Source organism: Phascolarctos cinereus, unplaced genomic scaffold (assembly GCF_003287225.1).
Source record: "Phascolarctos cinereus isolate Bilbo 61053 unplaced genomic scaffold, phaCin_HiC Scaffold_4;HRSCAF=312, whole genome shotgun sequence".
In the NCBI taxonomy this organism is placed as follows: Eukaryota; Metazoa; Chordata; class Mammalia; order Diprotodontia; family Phascolarctidae; genus Phascolarctos; species Phascolarctos cinereus.
In genome coordinates, this window is record NW_027555847.1 from 667091477 (window position 1) to 667108024 (window position 16548).

At 44.9% G+C, this 16548-nt stretch overlaps 1 protein-coding gene across 1 annotated transcript in view; it reads left to right on the plus strand.

Annotated features, from left to right (window-relative positions):
• CACTIN (cactin, spliceosome C complex subunit) overlaps positions 1–16548 on the plus strand; it is a 30498-nt gene extending 13950 nt beyond the window's left edge. Inside the window, exons 8-10 of the mRNA XM_020969334.2 lie at positions 656–778; positions 1454–1755; positions 2706–16548. Of these exons, the coding sequence (XP_020824993.1) occupies positions 656–778; positions 1454–1755; positions 2706–3196 (916 nt within the window). The 3' untranslated portion in view covers positions 3197–16548. The remainder of the gene's footprint in view (positions 1–655; positions 779–1453; positions 1756–2705) is intronic.

Sequence of the window (16548 nt, forward strand, 5' to 3'; positions counted from 1 at the left end):
GTGTTGGCCATCTTCCCAGGACACAATGAAGGCACCTGGGGCACTTAGGTGGTGCAGTGGATAGAGTACCAGCCCTGGAGTCAGGAGGACCTGAGTTCAAATCTGGCCTCAGATGCCTTACACTTACTAGCTGGGTGACCTTGGGCAAGTCACTTAACCTTGACTGCCTCACCAAAAAAAAAAAAAATACCACAATGAAGGTGCTTCCCAAGCTTGTCTGGTCCATGTCTTCAGACCTCCGACAGCACTTTTCTCTATGCCTCTCTGATGCACTGAACTAGAATATATGATAACTACACGTACCTACATTTGTGTCTCATCCCCCACTAGGGACTGTGCTCACTGAAATAATATCTTCCCCCAGTATCTAGCACAGGCCTCTTTTGCCTGCTAGATGCTGAATTAGCATTTGAATTTACTTTGTTGTACATGCTAGGAGCCTTGAGTAAGGGGCTCCTGTTCCATCCTGAGCTAATTGTGCCATCAGTGGCTTTCCTAACCCACTGACTTGGGTTTTCTTTTTGCCTGTGCATAGGCCCTGGACTGTTTTCAGTCGTAGCTGAGGATGTAAAGTTCCTCAGGACAGCATTTGAATAGAAGAAAAGTCCATCATAGGCGATGCAGAGGAGTAACCCTCTGCCCTCCTGTGTTTCAGGCTCCGTGAGCGTCATCAGGATGTACTCCGGCAGAAACTGTACAAGCTCAAACAGGAGCAAGGCGTTGAGAGTGAACCGCTGTTCCCCATCCTCAAGAAGGAGCCATCATCTCCTAGCGAAAGGTGCGTATTCCCCAAAACAGCAGGGTTTGTCTTCTACAGGAGAAGGTGGGGTACATAAAGGCCTTATTTCTCCTTTCCCCCTGCTTATCCAACCGACCACCCATGGCTTGGGCTGCAGGGAAGGGGTCACAAGATGGTCAGGATATCAGCTCTGAGTTATTCGGATGCCTATGGTTTATTCTTCATTTCTGCTCTGCCCATGCCTGACCTCTGATGTCGTGGTCTTGTGCCATCTACATCTAAGGCTGTCCTTGACTTTGGAATCCTGGAAGGGATGACTACTTGTGCACCCCATTTGGAGGTCACCCTGTTCATCATCCAGGAGAAGAGTCTGAGCCTTAGTCCCAGCCCCCCGGATTTTCCCACAGGAAGTGACCATAGGAGATTTGTTCCCCTGAGTGGGGGACCAGTCCAAGAAGAGAACTAGGCTCCAGAGGTCAGAGAAGTTGCCAGATGATGGACCAGTGGGTCACTCAGGAAAGATGGGGTAGTTTGGAGCTTTTACATGGGCCAACAAGGAGAGTGACCACAGTCTTTCCCAGACTGCTCTGTAGCATCCTCCCGTAGTACCATCCAGGATGTCTGTGTGAGAGAGAGCTTGGTTCCTTGAAGTTCCCTGCAGGTCAAAGGGCGCTGAGCCTCACAAGCTTACCTGCCTCCCCCTTCTGTCCACAGGTCAGAGCCTGAAGAACGGGATCAGGCCCAACCAGGGCCTTCCACCTCAGGTGCCTCAGAGGAGCCAGAAGCGGAAGGAGAGGCCAGAGCCGAGGGCAAGGGGGAAGGGGAAGGCGAGGGCGAGGGGGAAGCTGTGCTAATGGAGGAAGACTTGATCCAGCAGAGCCTGGATGACTATGATGCTGGCAAGTACAGCCCCAGGCTGCTCACTACCCATGAGCTGCCCTTTGATGCCCATGTGGTGGAGTCAGAAGAGGATCTTCAGCGCCTGTTGCTTTCTCGGCAACAGCTGCAGGTCACAGGTATGTGAGGCATGTCTAACACAGCCAGCTGCTTATGCCCCGTTTTCCAGAAGAAGTGGCCAAACAGCTGTTGAGTGGTAGAAATTAGAATCCGCTTTTCTCCCAGTGCTAGCCTCCTTCCCCTGTATAACACCTATCCTCAGAGTTGCCCACAGAGTTGGTGAATGCTAAATCCAGTGGTAACTTGTAGCAGCATGTCCCAAACTTTTCATTCCATGACACCCCTCTGAACTTGGTGGGATCCTCTCCTTTCCTGTCCTATCTCCCTCTCTTTTTTTCTCTCCCTCTCTCCTCTCCTTTGTCCTCTTCTCTCAATTGTGTTAGGCAGTTTCTTATTAAGCATTACTGTGGTGTTTTGTGGGCCTCTAGGTGTCACAGTGGATAGAGAGGGCCCAGGGCTGGAGTCAGGAAGACTCATCTTCCTCAGTTCAGTCTCGCTAGCTGTGTGACCCTGGGCAAGTCACTTCACCCTGTTTGCCTCGGTTTCCTCATCTGTAAAATGAGCTGGAGAAGGAAATGGCAAACCGCGCCAGTATCTTTGCCAAGAAAATCCCAAAAGGCGTCAGAGTCAGATGTGATGGAAACGACTCAACAACGATTGGAGTTCTGTGCCAGCTGACAGTATATTATAGGAAGATTGTAACTTGTAGCATTAGCCTGTGCATTCTCTGGATGGTGGCACTAGTCAGCACCCTTCAGACCACACAGGGGGCAAGAATAAATTAAGATTTTATGAAAAATTTAATAGAAGCTTGGGAGGTTTGTTGATTAGTCAAAGACATACATACTGCCAGCAGAAAGGGATATAAATAGTTAGGGGTGTCCTGGTAATTAGGTAAGAGGTGTGGGGGCAGAGAGACAAAGCCTAGCTTTCCCTTGCCCAGTTTAAAACATGCTTGCAGGCTTTGAACAAGCCCCATAATCCTTTGCCTTCCCTCTGTTTGCCATAGGAGATGCCAGTGAGAGTGCAGAAGACATCTTCTTCCGTCGGGCCAAGGAGGGCATGGGGGCAGACGAGGCCCAGTTCAGTGTGGAAATGCCCCTCACAGGCAAGGCATATCTGTGGGCGGACAAATACCGGCCTCGAAAGCCTCGCTTCTTCAACCGTGTCCACACCGGCTTTGAATGGAACAAGTACAATCAGACCCACTACGACTTTGACAACCCCCCACCGAAGATCGTGCAAGGCTACAAGTTTAACATCTTTTACCCAGACCTGATAGACAAGCGTTCCACACCGGAGTACTTCCTGGAGGCATGCCAGGACAACAAGGACTTTGCTATCCTGCGCTTCCACGCCGGACCCCCCTACGAGGACATTGCCTTCAAGATTGTCAACCGGGAGTGGGAGTATTCGCATCGACATGGCTTCCGCTGTCAGTTTGCCAATGGCATCTTCCAGCTCTGGTTCCACTTTAAGCGTTACCGCTACCGGCGATAGGGTTTGCTGTCCCCAAGCTGTGGTCTCTGAGAGAGGCCAGAGACAGACGGATAGATGGGCACAGCCTCCTTGGGGATCCTCCCTGCAGAGTTGCCCCTTCATGGCTGTTCTTCAGCCTCTTTTTGTTCCGAGGGTGGGGCGCAGGGGTGTATGTTCTTTGCCCTGTGCTGCTTCCTTTTTGAAATCCTCCTTTGTACCTAAGCCTGATATCAAAGTTTCTGCAGGACTACTTTCAGCTAAATAAAAGCACTTTTGGAGTAAAGATTCCATGTGTTCCCTGTCCCCAGCACGTGTCAGAATTTTGGTCTGCTGCACACAGGCTGCTGGTCACTCCCCTGCCACTAGGTGGCAGCTTCACTTCCCAGATGGCTACATCTGCTCCATCAACACAGTTTTACTGAAGACCGTTTTTCTTCCCAGGCCTTTGCTGGCCTGAACTACGGGGGCTGCGGGGAAAGGGGAACACGTGAAATGGCAGAGCAGGAAGGATTTTAAGACACAGCGTCAGTGCTAAAAGAAATCTCAGGCAAAACAGTGCCAGTGCCGGAAGAGAGCTCAGAGAGGACTTAAGCTTGGTCCACAGATCCCCAAGGAGTCCCTGGATAGATTTCTGGGGGTCCATGAGTTTGGATGGGTTAGGGGGAAGTGTGACATCTTTGTTTTCACTGACCTCTAACGGAAACTTAGTGTTTCCTTCAGTTATTTAAAAACACCGTTCTGAGAAGGGTCCACAGGCTTCCCCAGATCACCCAAGGAGCTGACACAAAAAAGTTAAGAATCCGGGCCTAGAAGATGTTCGGTCCAATCTCCTTATTTGACAGATGGGGAAACTGAGGGGGCCCAAATCAAACTGGTGTTGGAACAAGGACGAGAACCGATATTTCCATTTCCCAGTCTTGTTCTTTTCACTGTGCCGTGCTTCTCCGTTTTTGTGGACCTTCGGATCTAGTTACAGAACACAGGTGACACTGAATAGCAAAAGACATTTTATCGTTTGGATTTTAAGAGAGTTTGGGGAAAGCTTCCTGTAGAAGGTGGGATTTTAGTTGAGCCTTAAAGGAAGCCGGAGAGATCAGTAGTCAGAGGAAGGGGAGTGTTCCAGGCACAGGAGCCAGAAAATGCCACGAGCCAAGAGATGTTCTTGTTCTTGGAACAGCCAGGAAGCCATCGTCCCTGGATTGAAGAGTACGTAGTAGGGAGTAGGGTAGAAGAAAAGTGGAAAGGCAGGAGAGGACTGGGTTATAAAGGGCTTTGAATGTCAGATAGAGCACATACCTGGCAAAGGTTATGGCTGTTGCAGAGATGTCCTGGCTTCCCAAGTAGTGCTGGTCATCTGGAAGTTTTGTTGCAGCTTGTACCACTTCTCGGGGAAGTAAGAGCTTCCGTTTACTCTGTACTGTGGTTTAGGATGTTGTTTAATTCCTTCCAGGCTTATAAGGAGCCCCTTAACTTTGATGAATCAGGATTTCTGGAGTGAAGCTCTGCCCACCCCATCTAGACCATTCATCATCATCATTATCATCATATTTATTTATTTTCAGACTGAATCTCCCTATCTAAGCCAGGCTGGAAGTGTAGCAGCCGCTCACAGACCCAGCACTATTGGTAGTCACAGGAGAGTTGACCATCAGTTCCATTTCTGCCCTGGGCCAATTCAGGCCCGATCAGGTTAACTTGCACAGCTCAGAACATCCAAGGTCAGCTCCCAGCCACAGCCTTCCCAGTAGCAAGAATTACAGGCATATGCCATCACACCCAGCAACTGCTCATTTTATGGACTTCAACCTTTACTAGAGACCTAATCCTTGTAAGTAGGCCCAAGGGAGACCCTCGATAAGTTGATTAAGTGAGTGTCAGCTGACCTTGAGTCATCAGCCAGGCTGACCAGGGACAACTGCTCTGATTCTCTAGGGGAGGCAGGGTCTAGGTCAATCTAAGGTTGGACTTTAATTAGGCCAATTTCCAGAGGGAGGCTTCTCTAAGGAAAAGTCAGCCGGGGTCCAGCTTTCAACTTTGTTATCCCATTCTGCTATTTATACCCATCACTGATGGAAAGTTTTGTCTTTAATTGAAAATCCAAGCTTGGCGGAAAGAACTATCTTTAACTGAAACATTTCTTATACTTTAGGTTTTTTTAATTTTTTAAATTAATTTTATTAATTGTCATGTAATTAATTTTTTTTTTACTTTTTCCCCACTTAATAGTATTTAACTACTCCCCCAATTACATGTAAAGATAGTTTTTCAACATTCACTTTTATAAGGTTTTGAGTTCCAAATTTTTTTCTCCCTCCCCTCTCCCCTCCCCAAGACAACATGCAATCTGATATAGGCTATACAGGTACAATCATATTAAACATGTTTCTAGAAAGAAAAACAAAGAAGAGAAAATAGTATGCTTCAATCTACATTCAGACTCAGTAGTTCTTCCTCGATGTGGATATAGCATTTTCCACCATGAGTCTTTTGGAACTGTCTTGGATCATTGTGTTGCTGAGAAGAGCTAAGTCTGTCAAAGCTGGTCATCATATAATGTTGCTGTTACTGTGTACAATGTTCTCCTGTTTCTGCTCACTTTACTCAGCATCAGTTCATGCAAGTCTTTTCAGGTTTTTCTGAAATCCACCTGCTCACCATTTCTTATAGAACAATATTGTTCTATTTGCTCTTATAGAACAATAGAACAATGTATTCCATTCCATTCACATAACACAACTTGTTCAGCCATTCTCCAGTTGATGGGCATTCTCTCAATTTACTATTCTTTGACATCACAAAAAGAGCTGCCATAAATATTTTTGTACATGTGGATCCCTTTCCCTTTCTTATTATCTCTTTCAGATACAGACCTTGTAGTGATATTGCTGGATCAAAAGGTATGCACAGTGTTATAGCCGTTTGGGCATAGTTCCAAATTGCTCTCTAGAATGGTTGGATCAGTTCACAACTCCACCAACGATGCATTCATGTTCCAGTTTTCCCATATCTCCAACATTTATCGTTTACCTGTTTTATCGTATTAGCCAATCTGATAGGTATGAGGTGGTACCTCAGAGTTGTTTTAATTTGCATTTCTCTAATCAATATATACTTTAGTTTTAGAACCTGTGATTTTAGCAGTCTGGGTGTTACTAAGGCCAAATTTCTAATAATGAGTCTCCCTACACTTAACTAGCTGCATGTTCTTGTCCAGACTTTGCGCTCCACCAAGCCTTTGACAATCCAGAGTCATCTCTATGCCACATTGAAGCATTGGAGGAGGACTTGCTTGAGAGGAGAAAACCTTTCCCACTTGAATATATAAGCCAGCACTAATCCCAGGAGCACCTCCCAAGGGAACTCATAGTCAAGCTGAGCCAAGATTAACTTGTGGCTGAGATTAAAAATTATATATATGTACACATGCATATGTATATGACTGGCCATGCATAGAATTAGCCCGTGAGTTAACCCTCCAGAAAATCAGTTAAATTTGGTCTAAGTCTGAGCCACATATGTCTCAGACAGTCAGAAGTCTATTATAAAAAGAAAAGGACACTTAGCTAGTGAAATGAAGGCAGCTATTCACAAAGGCTAGGCAGCAGAACAGTCTGAGGAACAAGAAAGCAATTATTTTTAGACTCTCCCCCCCAAAAGGTCTCTCCATTCCTGAAGCCCCCTTCTCAAAGTTGTGCATTCCTCTGGGAAGCTTCATTTTGGAGCAAGTGCCCAAGCTTGCCATGCTCACCCTCTCACTCCTCTTTTGGCTCTGCTTTTGACTCTGCAGACCTCTCCACCATGCTCCTGCTTTGGCATTTTCTCCTCTCCTGCTTTTCAGCAATCTTTTTCATGTTGTCTTCCCCTGTTAGAACGTAAGCTCCTTAAGGGCAGAGACTATCTTTTTGCTTGGATTTGTAGTACCATGGTTTAGCACAGTGCGTGGCACATAAGTGCTTCATAAATCCTGTTGATTTGTTAACTGCCTGGCTTAACTGGTCAATGAAACATTACCATATATGTAGCCTATTGCAAGGATACGTGGCCCCTGCCATTCTGGAGAAAGCTGTTAACAAATGCTTGTTGACGGATGGGTAGGATTTAGTTAAGTGGACAGCATGGCAAAGGAGACAAGCTAACCATAGTCCTGGGAGTAGGGTAGACTCAAGGCAGTCTGGGAAGGCTTTGAAGATTGCTTCCCTTGTGTGTTACCGGCCTTTCATGGCAATGTACCTCTCCCCGAAATACATTTCTGTAGCTCTTCGCAGTTTATAAAATATTTTTCTCACATGACCCCTGAAGTTAGATAATCAACAACCCTAATCCCTATTTTTATAGAGGATACAAATTCTAATCTATCAATGAGCATTTTTAAAGAACCTACTATGTGCCAGGCACCGTGGATATAAAATAAAAAATTAAACCGTCCCAGCCCATTCAAGGAATTTACATTCTTTCAGGGAAGATGACATTAACTTAGAAGTATAAACATAGAAGAAATGTGAGGTAATGTAATGGGGTTTGAGAATGGTACTAGCTGCTGGGGAATGAAGAAAAGGTTTAATGAAGAAGGTAGCCCCTGAGATGAGTTTTGAAAGAAATAAGGGTTTCTAAGAGGAATAGATGAGAGCAGGCCATTCCAGCCACAGGGGCCACCAGTGAAAGGGCACCGAGGGGAGATGAAGAACTGTGTGTGTGGCACAGTAAAAAGGCCAGTTTGGCTGAACCATAGAGTGCATGAAGGGGGGTAAAGTGTAGTAAGATTAGAAAGAAAGGTTCTGGCCAGGTTGGGGCAGGGGAAGAGGCAAGCTTATCAGTTCTTCCATTCTGGTCAGCATCAGAAGAGCAATACCACTTGTCACTGCTTCCACCTTTTAAAGGATTAAATGGTCATTAAAGAACATCTCAAATTTATCCGTTATTCTGCTTTGGGTAAAAAAAAAAAGTAAAGCAGAAGATGTCTGGGTTGTTGAAGTCCCCCTTTGCTGCTACAGCATGCTTGCATCATAGATTTGTGATCTCTTTTCCAAATTCCTCACCAAATAGTGATAATAATAATAATAGACATTCATATAGGGTTTACTACATGCTACTACTACTTTACCATTATTATTTCATTTGACCCCCACAACAACCCTGGTGGGTAGGTACTGTTCTTATCCCCATTTTACAGATGAAGAAACTTAAGACAAACAGAGGTTACATGACTTGCCCAGGGTCACTGAGCTAGTAAATGTCTAAGACTGGATTTGAACTCAGCCAAAAACCAGGTGAAAGTTATCTTAGAGGTCATCTGATCCACCCATACATGCAAGAATCCTAGATACTTGCAATAAAGAAGTCACTACTCCTCCTTCCACTTTGGGGTGGGTTCTAATCTATGGTCAGGGCACATAGTAGGTACTAAATGGAGCTAGCTGACTGGCTAGTTGTGACCAACTCTGTCCTTACATTAAGCCAATTCGTGCTTCTTCACAACCTCCACCCACTGCTCCTATTTCTCTGCCTTTGGGGCCAAGCTGAACCTTTTTCCTCTTGACAATCCTTCGAAGTACTAAAGCTAGAAAATACCTCCAAGACTCACATCCCTAATTCCTTCAACTGAGTTGAATTTTCAATTTTTTTTTTCGTGAGGCAATTGGGGTTAAGTGACTTGCCCCGAGTCACACACAGCTAGTAAGTGCTATGTGTCTGAGGCTGGATTTGAACTCAGGTTCTCCTGACTCCAGGGCCAGTATTTTATCCACTGTGCCACCTCGCTACCCCAAACTGATTTACTTTAGCATGGCATGTTCTCTCACCGTCATGGCGGCCCTCTTTTGGATGTTCTCTGTCTTGTCTCCATCTTTCCTAAAATACTCCAGGGACTGAATACAGTACCCCAAGATGTGGCCTGGTGATGAGAGAGAAGAATAAAATTATTATTTCCTTTGTTCTAGGTACCAGGCATTTTCTGATGCAACCTAGGATGTCATTAGCTTTTTTTTTTTTAATTGAAAGAAAGAATTTTTTTTTTCATCTTTTTTTTTCATTAGCTTTTTTTAGGCTGCCATGTGACACCATTAACTTAGATTGAGCTGGAAGTCCACTAAAAACCCCCGTGTTTTTATCAGACAAATCATAGCCTAGCGGCTCCTCCCCCAACTTTATTTGTGGACTTTACATCTTCCTCCATCACATTTCATCTTCTCCTCTGCCCATCATTCTATCCAGCTGGATCTAGATCATTTGGGTCTAGACTCTACTGTCCAACATGTTCACTGGGCTCCAAAATTTAGCAGGCAGCCAGGTGGCACAGTGGATAGAGCTCCGGCCCTGGAGTCAGGAGGACCTGAGTTCAAATCCGCCTCAGACACTTGACATTTACTAGCTGTGTGACCCTGGGCAAGTCACTTAACCCCATTACCTAGCCAAAGTAATAATAGTAATAATAATATAAAAAAATAAAAATGTGCAGACTTGGGGCAGCTAGGTGGCACAATGGATAGAGCTCCAGCCTTGAAGTCAGGAGGACCTGAGTTCAAATCCAATCTCAGACACTTGACACTTACTAGCTGTGTGACCCTGGGGAAAGTCACTTAACCCCATTGCCTTATCAAAAAGCAAAAAAAAAAAAAATTCACGGCTAATTGGACAAATTCATTGATAAGAAAGGCAAATAGCACAGGAAAAAGGAATCTCTAGTAGACTCCTCCCCCTTCTATTGACCCATTAATGACTACTCTGGCTATAGCCATCCAACCAGTTCCAAATGCTCCTACCATCCTATCATCTATCCTCTTTCTCACCATCTTATTCATTAACACTCCACGAGAGACTTTGTCCAAAGATTTACTGAAAGCAAAGTATACTGTGTCTGTAGCATTCCGCTAATCTACCACTCTACCTTTTCAAGAAAGAAAATGAAATTAGTCTACCATTATTTGTTTTTGATAAAGCCACGTTGGCTTTTGGTGATCATTGCTTCTCTTTCTAACACTCCCAAGGTTTGGGGTTTTGATGGCTCAGAGTGAATACAAATAGCAGTCGGTTTCTGTTCTGGCCAGAAACTCTGAAGGTCTTCCCTCCCAGATTGATTCTTTCAGGAAGGCAAACTTGGCCATCTTTTGTTTCAGTTCTTACCTAGCCTTTAATCACTGAATGGGGTGTTGCCTCGGACAAACTGAGACCTGGGAAAGTCCTTAGCTTAAAAAGGCCAAGGTCTCCCAGTGCACACTGGGACATTGCCAGTCACCTTGACCTATGTCTAGCCACCTGTCTCCAGTAACTCTGGAGGAGAGAATGAGGCTGATGACTTTGCACAGCCCTAAATCCAGTTCACTTGCAAGTCAAGACATCACTGGCCTGATGTCATTGGTCAAAGGACAAACAGTACTCACAAGCCACCTCATTAATGTGTTCTAGCATTTTGGCAGAATTCGGACAAGCTTACTCATCAGTAGCTCCTTCCCTGTTAAGAAAAGGGAGGCGTTTGCCTTTTCAGTCCTGGAGTGCCTCTCCCATTCCTGAAGATCCCTCAGAGGTCAGCCACAGCAGCTCCACAATCATACCTGCTTCTTTCGGTACACGACGATAAAATGTGTCTGGGCCTTGTGACTGGAATCCTGCCTATCTCCTTCCTTACTTACATTGCTGCTAATTTTTGTTCTATCCTTCCTGTCCAAAGATCATTCTCCTCAGAAAGGAAACAGAGGAAAAATGAGAGCTGAGTAGTTCAGCCTTCTCACCGCTGTCTCCTACCATAATGCTATCCACCCTGAGCAGAAGTCATATTCTTTCTTTGATCCTTCTCATTCCCCAACCTAACTTTTTTTTTTAGTCCTTAGCATTCATTGCCAGCTTCCATATTCCTGACATTATTCTTAAAGGATCATGCTACACTTTTGTATTCCTCTGCTGTAATGTGCCCTTCTTCTGTTGTTGTGGTTGTTCATTCTTGTCCAACTCTGTGTGACCCCATTTGGGGTTTTCTTGGCAAAGATACCAGAGTGGTTTGCCATTTCCCTCTCCAGCTCATTTTACAGAAGAGAAAACTGAGGCAAACAGAGTTAAGTGAGTTGGCCAGGGTCACCCAGCTAATAAGTGTCTGAGATTGGATTTGAACTTGGGAAGATGAGTCTTCCTGACTCCAGGCCTGACACCCTATCCGCTGCACCACCTAGCTGCCTTCCTTCTTATAAACACGTCTTTTTTAATATCTTGAGTTGGTTAATGGGTTTTCCATGAGTTGCTGCTGGTCTTTTTAGCCAACTCCCCTTTTTCCTCTTATCAGAATCATTTCTACTTGTATCTTTAGAATGTCATTTTCAAGAGCTTCCTCTTTCCCTTGAGAGGACTTTCCCCTGCAAGAATGACCTCCCTGTGCTTTCTCTGAACCCCTTGAAATCTGTTCTCACAAAATCTAAGTTTCCTGGGAAGTTATATCTGGCTTTCTTTTTTATCTAGAATTCTTTCATGAAGGGGCCACTCCCCACCCCCAACAAGGTCCTTGTCATTTCTACTTATCAGTTCTTCCGTTTTAGTTGGTATCAGGCCCAGAATAGCAATACCACTTCTCACATCCTCCACCTTTTAAAAGATTAAATTTTCATTAAAGAAAACCACAGTTTTATCAGTTATTCTGCTTTTGGCAAAAAAAAAAAAGCAGAAAATGTCTGGGTTGTTGAAGTCCCCTTTTGCTTTTATAGTATGCTTGCATATCAGATTAGTGATTTCTTTTCTAAATTCCTCATCTAAGATAAGAATAATAATAACTAACATTTATACAGGGTTTACCATGTGCTAAGTACTTTACAATTATTATCTCATTTGATCCTGCAACAACCCCGAGAGGTAGGTGCTATTATTATCTCCATTTTACAGATGAGAAAACTAAAGCAGAGGTTAAATGACTTGCCCAGGGTCACACAGCTAATAAGGCTGGACTTGACCCCAGTTCCAGTGCCCTGTGCACCATGGCACTCCTTAACCATCCTTCTGTCTAGCTGGTCTCTAGTATGCAACACTGGGGATAGGGACTGAGCCTGTAATTTCATTGGTATAGGGGATCACCAGGTGAGCTGTCAGTGCAGGTCAGCACCTTCTCTACAATCCATGGTCTTAGAGTTGCCTAGAGCTCGATATGTTAAGTATTTTGTCCAAGGTCACACATCAGAAATAAGACTTGAACCCAGGGGCAGCTAGGTGGTACAGTGGTCCTGAAGTCAGCAGGACCTGAGTTCAAATCCAACCTCAGACCAAACATTTGACACTTACTAGCTGTGTGACCCTAGGCAAGTCACTTAACCCCAATTGCCTTAAAAAAAAAAAAAGACTTGAACCCCAGCCCTCTGACTCCAGAACTAACACTCTGTCTGCTGTATCACCCTGCCTCCTTTTTGTTGGACTATGAAAACTACAAGGATGGGATCATGGAACAGATGTGCCATCCATGGAGAGTTGGGAAGCCCTCAATAGCACAAGAGTGGGTAGGCAACAGCAGAAAAAAACAATATGGCTCCCAGAGCACCAGAAGGTGCTTAGCTCCTTTCCTGTTGTGGGGTAGGTACTCTTACAAATGGGCTGACAGTCTCTCTCTCTGGAAATCCTGAGCCATGTATTCCTACAGAGTCATCCCAGATCCCAGCTCGACTCTCCCTGGAGATGCAGTCAACTTTGAGTCAGCTGGGATTATTACTGTTGCTGCAATTATTATTAGCATTATTATAGTTGTTGTGTGAAGAAGAAAATTAATAATAAATAAGAATGAAGTTAACGTAAATAACGATGAATCAATATTAATGATAGCAGTAGCGTTTGCATGGTGCTTTAAGCTTTGTAAACCACTTTACAAATATTATCTCATTTTATCTTCACATCAAACCAGGGAGGTAGGCACTATTATTATCCCCATTTTATAGATGAGGAAGCTGAGGCAAAGAGAGGTAAAGTGACTTGCCCAGGGTCACACAGAGAGTAAGCATCTGGGGCTGGCTTGCAACTCAAGTCGTTCTGACTCCAAGTTCAGCACTCTAATCACTATACCGCCTAACTAAGCATTAATTACAGACCAGTGCACGCAAGTGGAATGTCCAGAACACTGTGCAGTTCGGTATTCGTATTTCTTTCTCTTGGATTCTATGACGACAACTTCTCGTTCAGTCATTTAGTTAGATCTCGCTCTTCATGACCCCGTGAACCGTAGCACACCAACGCTTGTCTGTGGGGTTTTTCTTGGCAAAGATACTGGAGTGGCTTGCCATTTCCTTCTCCAGTGAATTAAGGCAAACAGAGGTTAATTGACTTGTCCAGGGTCACACACCTAGTAAGCATCTGGGGCTGGATTTGAGCTCAGGTCTTCCTGATGCCAAGCCCAGTATTCTATCCACTGAGTCACTTAGCTGCCTCATGACAACAACTAAGTCCTTTCAAAAAATTGTATTTGACGCTTTGATTAACACGATTCATCTTTCACTTGTAGAAGGTCATTAGTAGGTCAGTTAGGTCAACTAGCTGAGGGCATTCCTAGTGGTGGGCTTTGTCCCTCAGTGGGGATGAGAGAGAAAACGCCTGGGTGGCATGCCCCCATTGGCCAAATGGAATACTAGAATGCTACCAGTCCCTCTGCAAGAGAATGTCTATGGTAAACATCGAACATACTGCAAAACCATGGCCTTGGCCAGCCAGTACAACTGTTTTCTCCTCACTCCCTTTTTGTCTGAAACCCTCTGTATTAGGTTCTCAGGGCTCTAGTGGACCCAGTCAGCACAGCAATGTTCAGAATATAGCTACATGCCTTTGAAATTCTCTCTGGGATAAAGTATCTCTAGAAATGGTCAAGATGGTGCAGTGGGAAGCTTATTGGTCTGAGTCCAGAGAACTGGGGTTCTTGCCCCAGCTCTGTCCCTAGACTCCCTCAGGGACTTTGACCAAATCTCTTCCACTCTCCAGGCTTTGTCTGTCAAATCAAGTGGTGGGATGAGATGTTCTCTCTGGCCTCTTCCATTAGAATGTCTCCTCCTTGAAGAGCAAAAAATGCCTTATTTTTCTAATTTTATCTCCAGTATTTAGCACCATACTTTGCACATAGCACTGAATAAAACTTTATCCATTCATCCATTACTTCATTCATTCTTCCATCTCCAAAATTCCAGTTCCATTAATGTTATAAGCAAACAGGTGGCATACTGGAGAGTGGAATCTGGGAAGACTACTTAGAAAGACTCCAGTGGGGATTGCTAGAACATCAGCCCGGGCCCATGGGAGTGCCTACTCTACATTATTGATGAGCTAAGTATCCTTCCAGAAGACCTGAGTCCAAATCCTACCTCAGACAGTGTGACTCCAGGCAATTCACTTTGCCTCAGTTTCCTCATCTGTAAACTAGGGTGTTAAACTCAGTGGTTTAGGGATGCCTTCCAAAAGGCTCCTTCCAGCACTAAAAATATGGTCCATTGTTGTGGTTTCCAGACACCTCACCATCCCATATGCTCCTAAAATTTGGCACCAGGGCTGAAATGCAAGAGAAAGTGGTAGAAGATTCCAGGAGATTCAGGAGCTTATTAAAAAAAAAAAACAGAGAGTAGGAAGTGGGGAAGAAGATGGCCAAAGATGCCCCCTGACTTCAGCGGAGGGAGGTGGATCATAGCATGTAAGCTGAGCCCTAGAGGAGATGGTGCCCAAAGGCTAGCAGGAGGGCTCCCAGATATGGGCTAAGAGCAGTTTCAGTCTGGTGGCTAGAATGGAAACCAGGCAGAAGCCACTACCAGGGGAGGTAACTGAAGAGGAGCCCGTCTTCAGCTATTTCAGGGAGCTTATGGGAGAAAGAGAAACTTGTTCTACTCGGCCAGGAGAGCAGAACTAAAAACAGTGGGTGGAAACTAGAGTCAAATTTCCTGCTCAATCTCAGGGAAAATGCCTTCCTTCAACAAACATTTATTAATGGGCCTACTACGTGCACAGCACTGCGCTGGTCCAGGAGTGGGGAACCTGCAGCCTTGAGGCCACATGTGGTCTTCTAGATCCTTAAGGGTGACCTTTTGAAAGACCACATGTGGCCTCAAGGCCGCAGATCCCCCACCCCAGCCTAGCCACTGGGGATGCAAGTATAATGGGGACTAGAGCATGCAAAAAGTACATTAGCAAGCTCAGCTTATGCAAATTCCCCATGTCAGAGAGGCTGAAGTGTCAGCCTCTGGGGGAGGTATGATGCTACGCTGGAAGTGCCTCAGAGAGACCTTGGAGCACGTGAGTAGATGTTCTGTAACTGGTTGCAGTCAGCTAACCATGTGGTTAGAAGCCATTTCAATTTCCTGTGTAACAGAAACTAGGGTTGCTTCCCAAAAGACCCCAGTGACCAGAGCCCAGGTCATTCTGTTTGGCTGCTCACCCTTGGTCTGACTCCTTTGCTGATGGCATCCAGAGGGAGACGATGCTGTAACGGGAGAGGCTTTGGACCTTCTATCTCACTAGGAGGACGTAGGGCCCTTGTTCTTTTTTGTTTTCCATGGAGATTAATCTGGAGATTCTGACCTGGTGAGTTTTGAAAGGTCAAGAGAGTGTGCTTCCGGGAGTCCCAAGTCCATGGCTTTAGCAGTCAACTCAGCATCAGTGCACTGAGGAGCAAGGAATGAATGACCTTCCAGTGTGAACTTCAGGACCCAGCCCAGCAATGAGATGAGGCTTCATCCCAGTCACACCACATTTGGACGTGAACTCAGTGGGACCGATGCTGTACAGAAACTGTGATTCCACGTCCATCAGTTGGGGAATGGCTAAACAAATGGTGGCATGTGATTGTGCTATGAGAAACGATGAGCAGGATGCTCTCAGAAAAACCTGGAAAGACTTGCATGGGCTGGTGCAAAAAACTGTGCGCAGAGTAACAGCAGTACTGTAAGGTGATCAGCAGTGTTACAATGATCCAACACTGAAGAACTTATGGTGAAAATATTACCTATCCCAGACAAAGAACTGATGGTGACTGAATACTTATTTAACTTTATTTTTCTTGAGTTTTTTTGGGGGGGATTCTATTTTTTCTTTCACAACATGACTATTTTGGAAATGTTTTGCACGACTACACATGTATAGCCTATATTCAACTGCTTGCCTTCTCAATGAGCAGGGATGGGGAGGGAGGAAGGGAAAGAATTTGGAACTCAAAGTTTCAAAAACGAATGTTAAAAATTGTTTTTACATGTAACTGGGGAAAGCAAAATATCAAATGAAAAAATAAAAAAGAAACACTGCTGGGGGGAAAAAAAAGAGAGAAACCATGACTCCCCCCAGAGCCAGAGGTGGGATGGGGAAACTCTGCCCCCAGATGTTCAGGGGAAATACTTGTACTTCTGTTCTTGCTATGTGTTTGAAGTAAATATCACTTCATTAAAAACTAA